General features: G+C 38.3%; 1 protein-coding gene and 1 long non-coding RNA gene across 2 annotated transcripts; both read left to right on the forward strand.

Moving 5' to 3' along the window:
• Positions 1–10,218, forward strand: LOC139125335 (uncharacterized). Its single transcript, XR_011550200.1, has 3 exons — positions 1–110; positions 2,124–2,340; positions 8,637–10,218. It is a non-coding gene; the product is annotated as an uncharacterized lncRNA (long non-coding RNA).
• A 1,978-nt stretch (positions 10,219–12,196) lies between these two features.
• Positions 12,197–15,644, forward strand: LOC139125415 (uncharacterized). The gene is made up of 3 exons (XM_070691500.1): positions 12,197–12,224; positions 13,531–13,747; positions 14,430–15,644. The coding sequence occupies exons 1-3, from the start codon at positions 12,197–12,199 to the stop codon at positions 15,070–15,072; spliced, it is 888 nt and encodes a 295-aa protein (XP_070547601.1). The 3' UTR covers positions 15,073–15,644.
• Positions 15,645–20,277: the final 4,633 nt, after the last annotated feature.

A 20,277-nucleotide genomic window follows, 5' to 3' on the forward strand; every position in this document is an offset into this window, starting at 1 on the left:
CGGGTAACTTCCAGGCTGACGGAGTAGTAGATGACGCGTGCAAGCTATCATGCCAGCTGCCAGGCAAGCCAGCCATAGCATGAGTCAGTGGATCTTGCTACTCTCAGGAGGTAAGTCAGCTTGTCTGACGAAATCGTCAGTGTTGCAGCACGATGTATGGAGTTGATGTGTATGAATCGGTTGACTTTGACTGTCGTGATTAACTGAATGAATGCAATGCCCGTGAGTCCTAAGTATACGGCAAGACGGCCATTCTAAGAAGAAAACTAAATATTTCTATAGAGAAGACTTTATCACTTTAAGGTCATCTTAAGGTCAGGATGGGACAAAATGTCATCGTTGTTTGAAATATATCTTCATCATCTTCCATACGGCATGAAAATTGACTCGACAAGCACAGACGAAAGAGATAGCATCGAGACGAATAAAGCAAAGAAGGCTACAAAAGTCATTGCACCGGTAACGCGAAAGGGAAAAAAAATATGTTTCAAAAGCATAGCTTTACCTTACTTAGCGGGAAATGCTCCGCAGTGAACTTTTGTCACTATGGAAGGAGTCACGTCGATATAGTTTATTTCACCAAATGTGCAATGACGCACTTATATGCTAAAAATTCCACTCAGCTCGGATCGGTGAGATATGACCGTTCCAGTGTTCGCAATAACAAATTTATGGTGAAATGAGACTGTCTGCAAAATGTAATTGAGAACATAATAAAATGAACAATATCCTCTTTCGGATGGAAGCTATATCAGGCAGTAAGTTGAAGTTAACGTATTACACACTGTTGTACCTTACGATCAAGATCCCAATGGGGATACGATTTCAATAAAGGGTTACTTGTTTATGAGGAGACTTGTCGTTACGTCTCTTTGATTTAAATTCCTGGATCTAGATGTGTGGTTTGTTTTAGGGTTAGAATGGAATGAGATAGTCAGTACGATGCTAACTTTCTGCATAACATTCTGAACACTGGCGACGCTATACTTCATCTTGTCTGTTAAATGTATTGTACAGTCCAATTTCTCTTTCGTCATCGATGATAAAAACGCTGCCTTCAGACTTCTGATACCTCGTACAGGTATGTGACGTCATGGTGTTAAAGACATCGACATATCTACCTTTACATCTTCAAGTTGACGAAGTCAGACTTTTTATCACAAAATGAAAAAAATACTCTCTTCTCATGTAACAAATGTAAAAATATATATTCAACAAGTTCTATCTGAGACATTGATAAACTTTGGCTGTATATGTACGATTGATGTATAACACTGGTCCAAGTAATGATACCACAGCGTATATCAATTGCCATCTGAAACGTCATGTTTCAACCGATGAGACTGTCAAACCAAGACTGTTGAACAACTAAAACAATTAATTTTCACTGGGATTTAATTTCTCTGTTTTGATGTTTCAGGTATATTCATCTGGATTTTAATTCACTGATTGCCTATAAAAGAATGACACATGTTGTTATTTAGCATTTTCACTTCGGGTTCAATTCGTGAAATTAAATCCAATTAAATAATTAATGTTTTACAGCTTCTCGTAGATAACCTTACATGTCACTCAGTTTACATCTGTGTTCGGTCCCATCGATGTTTAGAGCACTGTCGGCGTATTCATTCTACTTTTACATCTGGTAGACAGAGTTTTACACTAACAGTAACACGCGTGACAGGCAAGCTTCACTGATGTTAATGTACGTGCAGATCCATGTCGTGTTGCCTACCATTTTGACTTGAGACCGTCTTCCTCTTCTGTGTCTTTATTTTGACCTTGATATAGACAGATTAAACTAAGGCATAGTTTTTAAAAGTAAGTGTACCTGGTACGTGAAAAATGAATTGACTTTCAAGGAAGTTGCATGAAACACCAATGCTTGAAAAAACCCGCAGGGTTGACATACTTGACGTGTAGTAATAATAGCTTTTGTGCATATCTTGTGTTATATAGTCGTTAGGAAAATTATGGCATTTTGAATGACGAGGTAATCACTTTAGTTATAATAATGATGATATAGAAATTTTCATTCATTTTGCTCTCTCTCTCTCTCTCTCTCTCTCTCTCTCTCTCTCTCTCTCTCTCTCTCTCTCTCTCTCTCTCTCAATTACTTGCAGTAATTTGCTTTTCGGCGTCAATAATCATTGAAGCGAATGACATTCAGAATGTCAAGGTCGGCGACGCCAGTGCCATTATTCGCTGTACCTATAGCGATGTACCCAGCAACGTTAATAGTGTAACTGTGGATTGGGATAAAGTACAGACAGACGGATCAAATGAATTCCTTGTTAGAAAGACGATACCACGTGGCCAACCTACACAATCTAATGACAGGTAATATGTGATTCAATGTGCTTCGTGTCACGTTATTTCATGAAATATATAAAGACAAATAACGAGAAAACTCCCATCTTGGCATCGTCAATTTCACCTCTGTTAGAACATAAGCACCGTATATTGAACAATTTACACAGCAATATATTTGCAGAAAATTATTATTGTACTTGGGCCTCAGCCCAAGTACATTTGTTTTCATTCCGTGGGAAAAAACTCTGTAAGGTATAACCATTTCTGGCTGAGACCAGGGAGGGCAAAATGTCTTGGCTTCATCTTTCTTGGCATAATAAATGGCGTGCGTAATGATGTTAACTGGGAAGTGCTGCTCTCAGCCAGTCTTGAATAAGTGAGATGTGAATATTAATGCTTCTCTATCTGAGTTTTTGCCACAAAATCTTCTGAATATAATCAAAATGTGCATCGAAATGCAACAATTAATGCACCCTCCGTTTCCTAGACGATGGCACGACCCTTGCTACACCCACTGGACGAGCCAAAGTGGGAGGGGTAATTTCAGTTTGGTCGAACAAGAGGGCTCGAGACCAGAATTTAACATTTAAACTTGAAACATGTTTAATCGCTGACAAGATGTGGACTAGTGTTAATCAAAGTAAATCTGTGAAAAGGAAAGGTTTTATATCCCGGACACAATGAAAAATATTACGACTGGAAACTGTGCCCCCAGTTGAGAATAGGCACAGCGATGGAGAACACTTATCCTTGAGCTGAGAAAACCAGACCATCATTTCGAAATAGAGCTGCAGATTCGAGAAGCTCGTTCAAAATAGCTAGGTACACCCCATAAAGGGGTGGTTTCGAGTTTTGAGGGCAAATTTCGCCTCCTTCATTTAGAAATCGTACGTTTGTTTTTCCAGGAGAACACACCATTTGACACAAAATTTGCATGTAAAGGGGTCGCCAGTAAGCACGTGGTCAAATCTGGCATAAGAAACAATATGAAATGTTGGGTAAAGCCAGTCCAAAATAAACTGATTTGAACTTTTGTGTTTTGTAATTTATACCACTGCAGTAACATTACCTTTTTTGACAACATCACACGATGTAATACGTTTTGAAACTGAATACTCCGACGTATTCTGTGTCTCCTTTGCTAAAAAATACGGTATGCCGATTACCATGTAAGGAGATGGTGACGTCAAGACAGATTTGTTGTGCGTTTGGTCCTGGATGGTGCACGAAGTTTTGTCAAGGTAGCTTGTGTATTTATTTCCTAAATGGGAGAGATTAGGGTCGATCTAAAGAAGGCCGAAGAATGTTATGATACTCTAAGCGAGCTGAACTCCAATGCGAATGGTTGGATAATTTGGAGGATGTCTAGAATGATCTCGTCTCATTAAGATTATTTGGCGGTCAGTGTTGAATTTCAACTGCGTCACAAGTTTGCGAAATGAGTATTCCGTCGAACGGTCAACGAACGATATTTTAGAAATCTGGAGACATGGCACATCGCATTTTTATTTTAGTATTTTATATTTTACAAAAGATGTAAGAAGCAATGATTTTGTCGAAAATTCTGAAAAAAAATAAGGAAGATTTGATCGCGAACACATTTATTTTCACTTGGGGTCAACTAGCCCTACGTACGATGCTGTGTGTTCCGCTACAGCTAATCGCCCAGCTCACCATAGCCCTGCAAAGACCTGTACGTATAGGTCGGTGACTTCAAATCCATTTTGGGACTTGACGTAAAAAGCCAAATTACTGCCGAAATTCAGCGTTCTTGGGCCCAAGTCGTATCCCAGCCTACCTCAGCTACTCGATCGCTTCCAAAAATGACAGTCTTTTATTCACTTCTCGTAAATAACCGTCGATGTCGGCTACTCTCTCGCTAGCCCTGCGTACGATGCCGTGTCTTTGCTGTAGCACATAGCATCGTACGCAGGGCTAGGGGTCAACATGGGTCGCAGCCATGTTGCCTCAAAACTTATTTCTGTCTGCACTCAAAACTAAAAAATGTCGGATATGAACCTGAAAATCGATGTAATTTTGTCAAACTTCGGCGAAATTTCAGCCTATAGACAAAATTTTATCTAGGTAAGGTAAATTTACTGAAATTTGATCGACAAATAATCCTGAGCTTGAACGTGACAGCTCGCCTTCTCCGGGAAGTCTTGCTGCGAATCCGTAGCCTCTGCCACTCGGGTAGCTTGGTCATTGGAGTGGCAGGGCTTGTTTTCGCAGCAAGTGTAATACTATCCTGTGCGATATTTCAGTTCTTCACATCGCAGCCCCCACTCCCAGCAGAACACGTCAAGGAGTGACAGGGCTCGTTTTCGCAGCAACGGGAAGTCAAGCATCCAGCTGCCCATACACAGTTGCCCATATGGCCAGGTTTATGAGATTGTTTTCAAGCGACGGCGGCAGACCGCCGGTTCGGGGCTCTGGATATGAACCTACCGCCGGTGTAGCTGTAATAACTACTGCGTTGTTTTTAGTGCCCACGGACGAAGTCCTGGGGGAGTTATAGGTTTGGTCATGTCAGTCCGTCCGTCCGTCCGTTCACGCAGATATCTCAGACATGCCCTGGTCAATTTCTTTCAAACTTTGCACAAGAATAGTACCCAACCCCATACAGATGCACGTTGATTTATTTCACAATGCGATCGAATTTGGCCGTGTTAGAGGACTTTTTAGTTTACACCTCCATAGACTCCCATGTATAAGGCAGTTCTCCATAGATCCCATGTATAAGGCCAAGAAAAATAAAAATTTAGTTTCTCATCGTATTCATATTGCCTAAAGGATGCAGTGACACAGTTTTTTGTCTCCACGGATAAAGTCCAGGGGGCTTATAGATTGGGTCATATCCGTCCGTGAGTCCATCAGTGAGTCCATCGGTTCACGCAGATATCTCAGACATTTTGACAAAATATCATGTGACCTTGGTGACCTTTGACCTCAAATATACATTATTGTCCATAACTCAGTAACCACAAGTGCTAAACCTTTCATATTTGGTATGATGGGACACCTTATGACGCCACATATTGTACCCCATTAATTATGCGCATATCTAATTTTTAGCGAGCCAATAGAGCTAGAGGTCTGATTTTTGGTATATAGGGATAAGTTAACAATATAATTTGTTTGACAAAACGTCACGTGACCTCAATGACCTTTGACCTCAAATATACATATTTGTCCACAACTCAGTAACCACAAGTGCTACACCCTTCATATTTGGTATGATAGGACACCTTATGACACCATATATTGTGCCTCATTAATTATGCGCATATCTTATTTTGAGCGAGCCAATAGAATTAGAGGTCTGATTTTTGGTATATAGAAATAACTTAGCAATACAATTATTTTGACAAAATGTCACGTGACCTCAATGACCTTTGACCTCAAATATATATATTTGTCCACAACTCAGTAACCACAAGTGCTACACCCTTCATATTTGGTATGATGGGACACCTTATGACGCCACATATTGTTCTTCATTAATTATGCACATATCTAATTCTGAGCAAGCCAATAGAGCTGGATGTCCGATTTTTGGTATATAGGGATAACTATAGGGTAGAAATTTTTTGACAAAATGTCATGTGACCTCGATGACCTTTTACCCTAAATATACGTTTATGCCAATAAATAAGTAACCACAAGTGCTATGTTCTTTATATTTAGTAGGATGGGAGACCTTATGCCAACACATTAATTATGCACATATCTAATTCTGGGCAAGCGAATAGAGCTAGAGGTCTGATTTTTGGCATATAGGGATTAATTAGCAATACAATGGTTTTTTTTCAAAATGTCACGTGACCTTGCACTGGGCAAAATGCTTGATATACAACAATATATACACATATACTGATTCTGTACATGTGTTAAATACATTAAGTATACAGCACTTATGCTAATAAAATGCAAAACTACAGTGTACACTTAGTGTGCAAAGATCTGCATTACGTATACTCATGATCTTCATAGAAATACGATACGCATATCAACATATTGGAATGTTCCATATACAAAAATATATACGCTGCATATGCAATTAGTATTGTGTTCCATATACGTCAATATACGTAAATATGCTAAACGCATATCAAGCATTTTGTCCAGTGTTGATGACCTTTGAGCTTGATTATACATATATATGCATAACTCAGTAACCACAAGTTCTATACCCTTCAATTTTGATAAGATATTAGACCCTAAGATGTCACATCTTGTACCTCATTTATTATGCGCATATGTATTTCTTGGCTGGCCAATACTGCTAGAGGTCTGATCTTTTTTCCCAATTTAGAACCATAACTTAGACATGCCTCATGTGTTTCAAATTGGGAACAACAACATAGACCTAAGTGCCCATAGATCTCAACATATACACTCCTGTGATACTTCTTAATGACCACATTTCCCTGCCCCATCAAGACTAATACTCCTATTACAAGTAGAGACTATGTCATTGTCAATGAATCGTTTTACAACAGCTTGCATGCATGCATGCAATCACTTCAGAATCTGCGTCTGGATACACCAAATTAGTGCTAACTCGGCCATTTCCTGACAGTATATTAATCGGTAATCCTGCAGTGTTAAACAAAGCAAGTCTACCAATTGTAAAAATGCAGTGTAATCTGTTGTGGTGACATTTTGCTAATTGTCATAAAAATAACCTTAAAAGCCAATTATGTTGTGTTTTTCACTTCCTCTCATTGTTCATATAGAATGGCAAATTAACCATGTTTCACTGACAATTTCCATTCAAACAACTATTCAACTTGTATAGATAATGAATGTTTGATAAATGTGTTCAATAGTTTCATGTGTAGGTTACCACTCGTTTAGTGGATAAATCTTGTATTTTTTCCAAACCCAATTGTCAGAGAGTTACGTGTAATAATTGCACATGTTTGTTTGATAATATAGTTAATTCAGTTGTGTTTTTAATGTTACCTCAGGAAAAAACTCGCAAGTTGTGTTATTTTCAAAAGGTTTCCAGATTGTGCTTCGATTTCTGGTGCTATGTTTGGCATGACACTTGATTAACAGTTCAAAAGTTTGTCTAGCAGTTCATAGATTAGTAGGTTATATCAAACACTCATTAAGTTGATGCAAATTTTGCACAACTTTTGAGAATATTTTTTGATTTTATTATTATATTAAAGTTAGTTCATGGAAATGTTCTGACTCTGCGATGTTTATTCAAGTATAATTATCCATTGAGTTGAACTACATGGATAGATTTCTGTAAGGCAACCGGTTCTCCTCCCAAATATGGCCACAGTACTGCCATACAATTATGATAAACACCAAAAATGGTGCACGTGCAATCTTTCCATCTTTACAAATACAACATGGTGCAACCTACTTCAGGATGGGACAGGAATCCACTCCATTTATACCCTTTTTTCAAATAGTATGGCAAGCTTTGGAAAATGGCAGAATTAACAAAAATCTTTTCTTTGTTTCGCCTATTCTGCCATAAGCAAAATTTATAGATAGCAATGAATATCTGCGAAAATTAAATGGTAACTTGAGGTTGGTTAAATTTTGCAGTTACCTCTCAGGCCCTTTAACTGGCTCTAATAAAATCCTGTAATGTTGAGTTTGCTTCCCAATGCCAGAACAATTCACTTAGGGACGCACCATTAGACTTTGTGAGGGGATGGTCACGATCGGATTCTGAAATCTCCACCATAATATAGTTAAACAAACACCATGTTTATTTGTGCACATACTAATATTTATTAGACATCTACCATCGAGAACAAAAGAAATTTGCTGTTATTTGAATATTTAAGGAGTTTAAGCAATTTCCATTACAAATAAAGAACCCCTGCCTCAAACTCCACAAAAGTTGCTAGACATATTTTGCCGTTGTCAAGCCATTGCTTCGTTTAATAACCAGTTAATCAAATGCCTAATTGACAGGAGGAAATTCAAGACCATATTTGAATACCAGTATATATTGTCCTCAAATTTACTTTATCACGGCCCAAGTAAGCATTGCCTTCAGCAATACTGCCTTGTTATTATTATTATTATTATTATTATTTCGTTGTTGTTGTTGTTGTTGTTGTTGTTGTTGTTGATGGTGGTGGTGGTCATTCTGTTGACATTGTTGTCATTATTTGTACGTGCGAACAAAAGGCACGTGTAAATCTCGGACAAATTTAATATGACAATAAACTGACATTGATAATATGATGCCATCGGAGTTTGTTCCGTTGAAAGATAAACATGTATTTTGAAATTGTTGCTGACTTTGTAAGATTTCACCTTTTTTGTACATTTGTCGTGTTATGTAGGTACGCAATCTTGAACGATGGTTCACTGAGAATATCTGATGTCAAAGAGACCGATGAGGGCGTATACATCTGCCAAGCAAGGTATTTCAACGGTACGAAAATTGTCACAGATTTGAAAAGAACGAACCTGACGGTGAGCACAGTGGAGATATTTTCGACCAAACCAACGAATCAGTCTACTGGAACCAGCGATTCGTCGTCTGTAACACGTGATCACTACTTCCACATTGTTATTGTGGCAGTTTTATTAGCATTTCTTCTGTGATGAGTTTAAGCTTTTTGCCTCTTCAGTTCTCAATTAATGCCACATATGCTAGAAATGGAGTTACCGTTTTGAAACCAGCGAAGTTCAATCGGTTGACTATTGCTGTGCCAGTATAGCAATAAAATGAATCCACTCCGCTAATTAAAACATTGCTACTACCTTCTCTATAAAATGAAATTTTCATTTATCAAGCTTCTTATACACTCGTATCATGTACAGCCATCACTTAGTATGCAGGCAATTGTAACCTCACTTTGATTACAGATGTTTGTTAAACGACAAAACACTCAGAAAATGTTATCAAGATTTCTCAATGTGGCACGAGACTCATTATTTAAGTGCAGGGATAAGCCGTGTATGTGTTATGTACAGGAAAAATTCAAGGTGAATGAGTGCTAGTTGTTCACAGCATAGAAACATACAGACAGAGATAACGATAAAACACACCGTCAATCCTGACTCAACTTAGACTTCAATGCCTTAACTACAGGTGTTCACGAGACAATATATGCAGCCAAGGTTGAAAAACTTGAAAATAAAACTTTTTGTGCCTTCAATAGTTGGTATTGATTTTGTTGGATATTACACGCTGTATGACGCACCTTAAACTTGGGTTGCTGCTAGGAATAAATGCTGAGCTAATATTGCTTAGATTTGCTGTTAAAAGCAACAAATATTAATGCAAAAAACTCATGAAAATGATGCAGTTCATCCCCAAAGGACGTCTTATGTCAGAAACTTGACTTCTTGACGTGCCTTCATAAAGTTTCATCAAGTGCTGTTAATATGAAACCATACCGGTAAGGACTTTCCTTCAACGTACTCTGCTTTCCAGGGATTCACATGTTTCAACAAATACCTGCCAACGTCAACAATTCATTAAATACACAGATATTAATAAGTGACTTTTTTTCTCTTTCAAGAGCTGACCAAGTGGCTAACCAAGCTTTTGCAGGTTTGAGTCTAAACTCTGAGTGTAATCGGTAAATTTGTATGATTTTATGATCATTTTGATATTTATTTGCACAGAATCATTAAGATCGATCTAACGAATTTCTCATTTGCCTATAAGTATAAATACGATACCAGATATCGCATGATTGATGCAATATATTTACCCGATGTGACAGTTTACTTTTCATGATGATCCGACAGTTATGCAACTAATTACAGAGATTAATTAAACCATAGACCCTCGAGACACGGAAGTTAGTTACATATTTACAACAGCTCACTAGCCTTTACTTGCCATGTAGCATCCATTACGTGACTGTGTTTTGTTTGAAGAATAAAATCACTGATCAGCTCCCTATATCACATAGATGTGTCAGTGTGTGACGTCAGATGTCATTAAAGGCATACTGTCACCTGTTCCAATTTTGCCACAGTCACCAAGGAAAGAGAAAATCTAACCAATCACAGATTTTAAGCGGGTGGCCACTTTTTAAAAACAGCGTCCTCACATGGGCATTTTGAATACCAAGGAACGCCCCTTTGACCATATATGGGCATATTTAGATTACAGGTGACCGTATACCTTTAATGACGACTGGATTCTAGTCCGGACCTGAATTTATTGAGGGCAATAATATCGCATTATGTACACAACTTAATGTTAGGCTGATACTTTTCATTTCAGCATTCCCAGAAAGAGGAAAAATAATGTCCTTGTTCGGTGAAAACGGAATTATCAAAATAATAATCAAACGATATATCTATTGGTTCTGTAAGTGGATGTGTAAAGCATAGCTCATACAGCTGCTATGGAGGCAAAAATTCCAGATTGTCTTGCATGCATGTAGTGTCTGTCGCCAGACGACATTCCGTGTTGTCGACAATGTTCCTTCAAGTAAGGAGTTACTGACGATAAATTAATATAAAGTCAAACGAGAGCTGCTGTCTACTTATTTTTCACTTGATCAAGTTGCAAAAAGTCAAATGGAGATTCCATATTGTCATTTATCATCCATCGAGTTACGCATCAGTTGAAGGAATGTCACGTGATCTGTCTGGACAATTTCGTTTCGTTTAATGAGACGAGTAAAGAGAATGCTCATAGCTTGACGAGTCTGGGCTTATGACGTCACAGTTCAAGACGTTAACTTTATTCGTAATGCAATTGCAAGTCACATTAGGCTATATGTGTGTTATTTTGCTTTTCGTTAGTTTAAAAATGTTCTAAGTCCATTTAGATTCATTGAGCTAAATCGTGCTTCACTGAGGAATGACATTTAATTTGTTAAGTTGAGTTGAGGCAACTTGTTACATTGCATAATTAAATTACGTAAGATGGAATTCACGTTATGAAGGATTTAGCCCTTTCGTCTTTGGCAGACATGCGAAGTTGAAAAATCACGTACATATTTTGCAAGTTATTAACTTATATCTTCAAGTTTTACCTACAATGATATCAGTAAAACCCGATCCTCAATATTTTATTGCTAAATATGCGACAGTGACTGTTGACCCAGTGTTTGCACAGACATTTACACAGTCATTCACACAAACCTCATAAGACAGACACACAGACATTCACACAGGCTGTACGACATACTATTATAATTGTTGCATACAAAGATGAACAGTGATAATAAAATGGATTGGCAATGATGCAGCAATTCAGAGTTTTGTGACTGCAATAACCTTGCCGCTTGTTGAAAGAACCGAAAATCAGCTGTACCAGGTTTTGTCAACACTATCCAAAACCTGCTCGAGGTAAGACAGCGTATCGTCTATTTCAAGATGATAAATATCCCAGCTGTGGAGATGATGAAACGACGCTGTCAGCATTCGTAAACAAGTCATGCTGAAATTTTCGAATTTTTCTTAAATCGTTTTCTCAGATGGTCTAGAACCACTGACAAGGGAATGTTCGTTGCGTCGTACAAGGGAGAATAAATGTATCGTAATATACGGGGTGTAAATACTCTGACGCATTATATCGTCATGTTTTCTATCATTGGTAGAGACTGAGATGGGCCGATTTTAGTTGCCTAGCCTGCTATTACGAAAACATACAAATTTGACCTTTGTGAAGTCGAAATTATCTCACGGCAAGTGTCATCATTTTAACTTATAGCAACCACATACTACTAAAACGAATATCACGACTTGAAGATCTCAAATAAATGTTCGAATGCTAATATACACACCCCTGCCGATGGACTGAACGTTGCCTAGTATTCGTGCTGGAGGAACCGACGCAACACAGAGCATATGACTGGTGGCGTAACTGTTTCAAAGTCAGACAAATTCTTCTCTGCTAAGTAGCCTTGACACTGAACTATTCAAGACGATGTTCAGAATTTTTCTTCTTTCGACAGGTAAGTCATCCTTTGTAATTTTAAACATAATATGAATCATTTTAAAGTTGTTCAGCCAGACTACACTGGGTAGCATCAACTCGACACATTTCATATTATGTCTAAGTCATTTAATGAACACACTGGCAATACATACCATGCCTGTATTTCATATCTTCAATCCTATGAAAAGACAACAAAACGAACATCAATGTAAATGATGTGATAGAAAGTAAAGGTAATTTTGACGGTAAAATGATTGGTTATTTAAGTCAACTTTTTATGTCGAATTCCGTCACTGCTATTTTTATCACAACGTCATTAAACACATACCTGTCACGTCACATCTGTTGCTAGCCATCGCTATGAATTATTGAGCGGATTAACTCTTCGGATTGACTTTGTGCTAATTCCTTCTCAAGTGTGCTTGGCGGGTTAAAACGACGATATCATTGTCTGTAATGCCAAGCTGTAACTCCATTAACTGTATGATGAAAATAAAAAAGTTGCATGGGCATCAGTTGTATGTTAGATTTCCTTCAGCGCTGTGTATCTGAAATCTATACTTATTAAATTGAAAATATCCCTTCTTGTTCTCAACATCGAATCCGACCGTGACCTTGAAATCTTTTTTTAATTGCAATCGATTTCGATTCTTCATTTGTGTAGTTACCGTCAATAAAGTCTAGTGTTTGTTAGGTTAATGTACTGCGCAATTCCCATTGACATAGTCACATTGACTCTGTAATTTTCATTAATGTATTCACATTGACTCTAAACTTCATTGATGTATTCCCACTGATATTTTCATTGATGTACTCACATTGACTCTAAAAATTCATTGATGTACTCCCACTGATATTTTCATTGATGTACTCACATTGACTCTAAAAATTCATTGATGTACTCCCACTGATATTTTCATTGATTTACTCACATTGACTCTGTAATTCCATGGATGATATTTTCATTGATGTACTCACATTGACTCTAAAAGTTCATTGATGTGCTCCCATTGATATTTTCATTGATGCACTCACATTGCGTCGTAATTGTCATTGACATACCCACACTGACTGTAATTGTCATTGATGAACTCACATTGACTCTGGTATTTTCGTTGATATACTCACATTGACTTGGTAAATTTCTTTGACATACACACCTTGACCCTTTAATTTCATTGATGTACTGACATCGACTCTGCAGTTTCATTGATATACAGACGTTGACTCTTACATATCATGAATGTAGTGACATTGACTCCGTAATTTTCATTGTTCTACAACAATTGACACTGTCATTACTCTAACTCTTGTGTTTGCAGTGCTGGGTTTTGTCACGTCATTGACCATTGATGTACGTGATCAGCAGACTTCCCAGCTAGGAGATGCTTCCACCATATTGCACTGTTCTTATTCTGGCGTGCCAGCTGGAGCCCTGGCCTTGACTTTGGAATGGAAGAAGATTCTTGATGACGGATCAAGTGTAAGCTTGGCATCAAAGGCTATGCCTAACGGCAGACCAACATTTCTTAATAACAGGTAAATTACACTTAAATTTATAATTACATCTCTCACTGCCCTGTTTTCTTGTGATCACTTTATGTCAACTTTTGGAAAGTACATTGGTTCTCTTCTGATTGCTTGGAGTGTGGTGTCATCGGTGAATGTTTAGAGTTAAGAATTATCGAGAAAGGGGTTAGAAACGAAGCTCACTTTTTCGCATCAGTCGGAAGAGCGCCACCACACGCCACGAAGAAAGAAACATAAAGTGGTCCGTGTTTGATCAATCCGGTGGTCCCTTGATCAGTGCACATGTCTATCTTGGTTACTATATAAATAAACTATGAAATATTTACCCTTTTGTCAGAATAGTTTCTATGTCTCGTTTTTGTGCTGTCCATTGTGCTTGAAGGTTTATCTCGTTGAACTTAATACAATTGTGCAATAAATGGATGTTTATGTCCCTTTTGTTGGTTTTATTTAAGCTTAGGCCAAATAAAAAGAATTACGCGTGTTTCCAATTACCCGACGTACCTTATCAAAGCTCCCGACCCTAAACAGGTTATTTTTTCTCATTTTCAAAAATCACACGTGAAGTTGCCAAATTTTGATAGGCCACGCTGAAATGAAAGACCTATTTCCTGAGTGCTTGTTAACGGAAGCAGGCAATGCTTTCCTCAATCCTTACCCATAATATTTCGTGTAATTTGACACAATACAGGTATGCAATCGTGGATACAGGTTCACTGAGAATAGCAAATGTCATCGCAGACGACGATGGAGATTACACCTGCAACGTCAGATATATTCAGGGCAAACTCGTCAAAGAATCCGCTACCACTCGACTTGTGGTAGTTTCCACGGAAACAGAGGGAATGCCGACCGAACAGCCGATTGTTCATCCGACGGCAGAGAGAACGGTAGATATAGAGCCAACAGCACGACCTACAGCTGGTCCATCGACGGAACGAACCATCAAAGCGGCCACAGAGGCGATGGCGAAGGCATCTACTGACTCAGTCGATGAGCCGTCTGTCCCTGCTACTGCTAAACCATTGACCGATGAGTCCGCGAAGCAAGCCACAGATGCGTCATTGAAACAAACCGAAGATATTAGACTTTCAACTAAAACAGTGGACAAGCTGAGTACACAGTCCGGCAAGGAGCAAGACAAAAAGCCCACAACAAAATATCTCAAGTCAGTCACTGAATATTCCAAGCCTATCAAAGCGGCTACCACTACAAACGTGGAACCCGGAACAGCGACAAAACCAGTCGCCGGTAAAGTTGTGAACGGCGTGTCTAATCTATTAGGCTGTCCTCTGCTGATTTCAATCATGCTGGGATTTCTCCTGTTAGTTTAGAAGTCGAACTACAAAATTAGTTCATAAAATCCCTCCGGAGTGTTTTGAACAAGTATCAGACATGTTTTGTGATGGGTTGGCGTTTGTACAGGTTTAATAGTGCTATCAAATAGATTGCAAAAAAGTCTCTTCTATAACCGCCGATTTTATATTAACATTTGATATTTTGAACAGTTATCTCAACAGTTGTATGTATGCGTCAGTTAATCACTCGTTATAGTCATTGAACACACGGGCGCCCTCAACATACTCTCTTTCTTTCTAAATATTTTAACGCCAACATTTTATTCTTCCAGGATATTAAATTAATATAGCTATATCAATAAAAATGCTGCAATGTTTGAGTATTCCATTCTGTGTTTTATTCTTTTTGAGTTTTGAAAGAATCGGCTTGCATTTCAAGATAGGACTGTACCTTGTTTCGTTTATTGAAAAGTTAAAGACGCTGAAAAGTGACATCTGGAATTATGTAACTATAAAAAGTAGACCATTCGTAGTAAGTTGTAAATCCAATAATTTTAATGTATCTATAATGCATTTGTAAACAATAAATATCGCTGCTTTACCAGAAACGATTTTTGAATTTGTTGTATGTTTTTTGGTACAGTGTAGACTTGGAAATTTCTTGTGATAAAAGAAACATGACATGTGATAGTCAAGCAAGCAAAGGACGTCACAAAACAAGCTAACAGCCTCTTTGAACACGACTACGAATTGTCGTCACCATGCATGGCCATGACCGGATACTTTAAACTAGGGGAGCGGTCAGTTATTACGGTCGGGGGTGGGCCGGCAAAATCCAGGGGGGTCACCTTAAATTTGAAAACTGCAAAGGGGGTCATGTATTTTTCAAACAGCTCAAAGGGGGCGTCACTTAATTTTCATAAGTATCCGTCCAGTCAAAAAGCAGTTTCAGTGTTCAAAAATATTCTGAGAGATAAAAATGATTCGCTGCATGATTTCATTCTCTGAAGTCATTTAACTGTAAATCTGAACAAAAGTATAATTATCTGTCACATGAACATCTTGACTAGGCAACTCTGAGGCTTGTCTTATTGTAAATCGAGCTCACTGAGGGCAATGAACAATTCCTATTACTTACATATTAGAGATATAGCAAGTTTTGTCAGGGAAATTATTTAACAGTTACTGTAGACTAATAGTACCACGAACTTATGCCACATGGTGGCCATTTTGTTATGTTTTTTTCATGTCGAGAGCCATAACTCTGGCAAGTCTCAACTGATTTTATTCAAAGTTGGTACATGGACATTGACTTATATCATACATATGCATGTCGATTTTTAGACAGTAAGATCAAATACGGCTGCGTGGCGACGATTTTGTTACAATTTTTTCATGTACAGAGCCATAACTCAGACATATTTCCACCAGTATAATTCAAAGTTGGTATAATGACATTGACCTATTTCATACATATGTATGTTAATTTGTTTCATGTAGCAGTATCATGTCAATTACTGAAGTTTCGTAATTAGGCTGATATGTCAAGAAATACTGCATCAAATTTCATGAAACTTGGTACAGATGTTAAGCTCACATTGCTTTAACAGTGAAAAAGACATTTATCAGTGTCATTTTTATATATTTGTCATTGCATATGTAATGAACTTTCCTAATTAGAGTGATATATCCACAAATACTGTATCAAATTTGATGAAACTTGATACAGATGTTGATCTCATAGTGTTGTACATAGTATTCAAAGCATCAAACTGTATGAAATATGGTACCGGTGATAATCTGTTAGTGTTAGGATAGTATGCAAAAATGTTTGGCAACATCCTGTCAATTAGTTCCTAATTGACCCATTTGATGACCTTTTGTAATTAAGAGGACGGCCAACATTGGTTTAATGTTTTCACCAACATGGAACTCATTCTTGGCCATTGAGTGCCATCTGTATCAAAGTGTTTTTATCACAGACCTAATTAATGAAGAGGACTCTATCCTCTCTGAGGACTTGTAATCAAAGTACCCATTAACAAGTGGGGCTGTGTCATCAACGATGACTTGTTTTTTGGATTCTATTCCCCCCCCCCCACCCCCGCCCCTTCCAGAGGTGTATGTGTGTGCAGCTTTACTCAAGCAATGTGCAGGGGGTCATGAAATTTTTATCATCTTAAAGGGGGGGTCATCAATTTTTTGGTGCAATGGGTAGGGGGGTTCACTAATTTTGACTGATGCCCTGGAAGAATTTGCCGGCCCACCCCCGGCCATAATAACTGAACGCTCCCTAAGAGAAAAATAAATAAAACCAAGGGAATTTCAACTTTTTTTTCGGGAACAGGCATCAAATTTCAGACACATAACGGTCGTGACCTTAGCTTAAGTGCGCTGTTTTTGTGATACGAGCAAATATATCTTGGCACGTACACAAGTAGACTGGAGGATCCGTCGCTCGAGCTCGAGGGCGGTCTCCACGCTCCCCTCTCAGAAGAGGGGAGCGTCGGGAGCGTCCTCGAACGTCGGATCTTTCAGTCTGGTACACACGGTATTAAAGGGACAAAGTCGCCGATTTTTTTCATGAATGTTGTTTGATATAATATACTGGTTATTTTGTTTGACATGTTTTTCGGCGTCAATAATCATTGAAATGAAGGCCACCAGAATGTCGGAGGCGCAAGCGCTATCATTTACTGCACCCAGCAACGTTAACAGTCTTAGGTTCAAGACGGTAACTTTATCTGTGATTCAATGTATGTCACATGTGTGGCATTTTGGTTTCTGTTATTTTTTTTTTAATGTTGTAAGCTCATTTATATTAAGAGAGCTAAATCGCGCGGCACTGGGAATGGACTTTTAATTTGTTTAGTTAGTTAATAGGCAACGTGTTTGATTACAAAATTAAATTACGTTGAATGGAACTCAAGTTGGAGAGACTTTTATTTAGCTCTTTATTAGACTGAAAGATTCCGTCGCGTGCGGGCGCTCCGGCGCCCGTAGGTCGCAGTGCGCCGGAGCGCCCGCACGCGACGGAATCTTTCAGTCTAGCTATTTATTTGCAAGTTAGTGACTTATTTATCGTCGAGTTCTACGTATAGCTAAATGCTATCTCAGCTAAACCCGATCCTCAGTATTTTTTAAATGTGCGTCGTTGATTTTTACCGGATGTTTGTACACATAGGAACTTGCTGGCAGAAATTACCAATTACCCAACTGAATGAATGACTTGTAGTAGCCTAGATTCTATTCGTCCGCTTGCCTCCGTACCTCGGAGTACGGGTCGGAGGTACGGAGACAAGCGGACGAATAGAATCTAGGCTAACTTGTAGAGAAGGACTCGGGAATCGTTTGAGGGCAAATTGCCACTCCCTTGTTGTATGATTTGAAGGCTATCTGTCTGACAGTACTACCTAAATAGTATGAACATCAAGATAAATGAAATGCATAATATAAACCTTTTGGAAACATTGTTCGGGATTTGTCAAGGCCAGTATTGCTGTACTTGAATTATGATTTCTGTCAAATGTAATGCTAACAATACGCACGATTCTTGATTATAATTTGAAACCAATCAATCAAAGAAAACATTTCGGCATCATACTGTTGCATCATTTTATCAGTTTTTGGTCAAATTGTGTGATTTGCGTTACAGATACTATGTAATTTACATATATTCCTGACTACGCAAATGATATCTAATTTTGTGAATAGAAATTTTCATGGATGCATTTCGATCAGGCCCACTAGATATTACCGTCACCTTGCCGAAACAAAATTTGAAATTCCACTTCATTGTGACGAGTTATTTTTGAAATCAGGCGCAACATGTGGGACACACAGACGTCTAGACACACACAGACATACAGAAGACAGAAAGGCACACATACATTTACATAGGCAGTATGGCATACTGTTGTATCTATGGCATGCAAAGATGAACATAGGGATGATAAAATAGATAGTTTATGATTTACTGTCACAGAGATGAAGGAACTCACAGTTTTGTAACTGAAAGAATCTTGCCGGTTGTTGGAAGAACCCTCTCTTGTAAAATCAGCTGTTTTGTCAACACTTCTCCAAACCTGCTTGCAGTGATACAGCGTATTTCAAGATGATAAATATCCCAGCTGTGAAGATGATGAAAAGACGCTGTCAGGATTCGTAAACAAGTCATTCTGAAATTTTCGAATTTTTCCTACATCGATTTTCAGATAGTGTAGAACCTCTGACAAGGGAATGTTCGTTGCGTCGTACATGGAAGAAGCAAAATATCGTAATATACTGGGTGTAAAGACTTTGACGCATTGTATCGTCACTCTATTTTCTATCATTGGTTGACACCTCCTGGTCGCATCAGAAATCTCCTGGTCTAATGAGGTTTCCATGACAATTAACTCCCTCGGGGTAAGTGTTGTTATTATATTATAACAACTCCATCCCCACAACTTTTCATTTTGACGTGGTGGGTATGGCCTATTTGGGACAAATCGGCCATACTCACCACGATTATTAGAATACATGTTTACTTTGCTTGTTTACGCACACACTTATATAGATTGGAAATCTGAGGAATGGCTATTACATCAGGTTGACAACCCCCACACGTGAAAGGCAGTAAATTAATAACGTTACATTCATCAAACAAGGAAAACTATGCAGACCTAGCAAAGCCGTTTGTAACGACATTCGAAACACAGTAAGGGAGCTTTCAGTAATTACAGGGGGTGGGCCGGGGGAATTTCGCGAACACCCGTACCGTAAAATGTGACCCTCCCACCTATCCTCCTGCCTAAACGGTGACCCTCCCCCTTGTCCGACATTCTAAAACTTGACCCCCCCCAACCACTGCTGTATTCTCCCCAGGAATAACTAAAACAGTATCAGCCAATTTACATTGTTATGTTAGGGACAAATTACAGAGGGGAGGGCTGGTGTTTTTGGAGGGACAGTCGCAATTTATCACGCAAGAATTTTTGAAGAGATATGGTATGGTATTTCATACAGTTTAGGGAGGGTCACCATATTTTGTGCAACTATAAGAAGGCAAGATGTAGCTGATTTAGTGCTTCATCCAAAAATATCAAATCATAATACATGAAGTCTATAATCAGGCAAATTATTGACAATTTACCCCCGCAAAACATGCTATATCTGTATTTTATATATGTTTGATAATGTATTTAAATGTATTTTGCTTGAATAGGGAAGTAAAATGTGCATTTGTGTACAAAAAATTGA

Source organism: Ptychodera flava, assembly GCF_041260155.1.
Source record: "Ptychodera flava strain L36383 chromosome 3 unlocalized genomic scaffold, AS_Pfla_20210202 Scaffold_25__1_contigs__length_14229661_pilon, whole genome shotgun sequence".
Lineage (NCBI taxonomy): Eukaryota > Metazoa > Hemichordata > Enteropneusta > Ptychoderidae > Ptychodera > Ptychodera flava.

Bases quoted from the DNA above. Each gene is read 5' to 3' on its own strand.
- LOC139125415 (XM_070691500.1), top strand. From the start codon at position 12,197: ATGTTCAGAATTTTTCTTCTTTCGACAG. The intron at 12,225-13,530 runs GTAAGTCATCCT...TTGTGTTTGCAG, and splicing joins AATTTTTCTTCTTTCGACAG to TGCTGGGTTTTGTCACGTCA. The intron at 13,748-14,429 runs GTAAATTACACT...GACACAATACAG, and splicing joins CCAACATTTCTTAATAACAG to GTATGCAATCGTGGATACAG.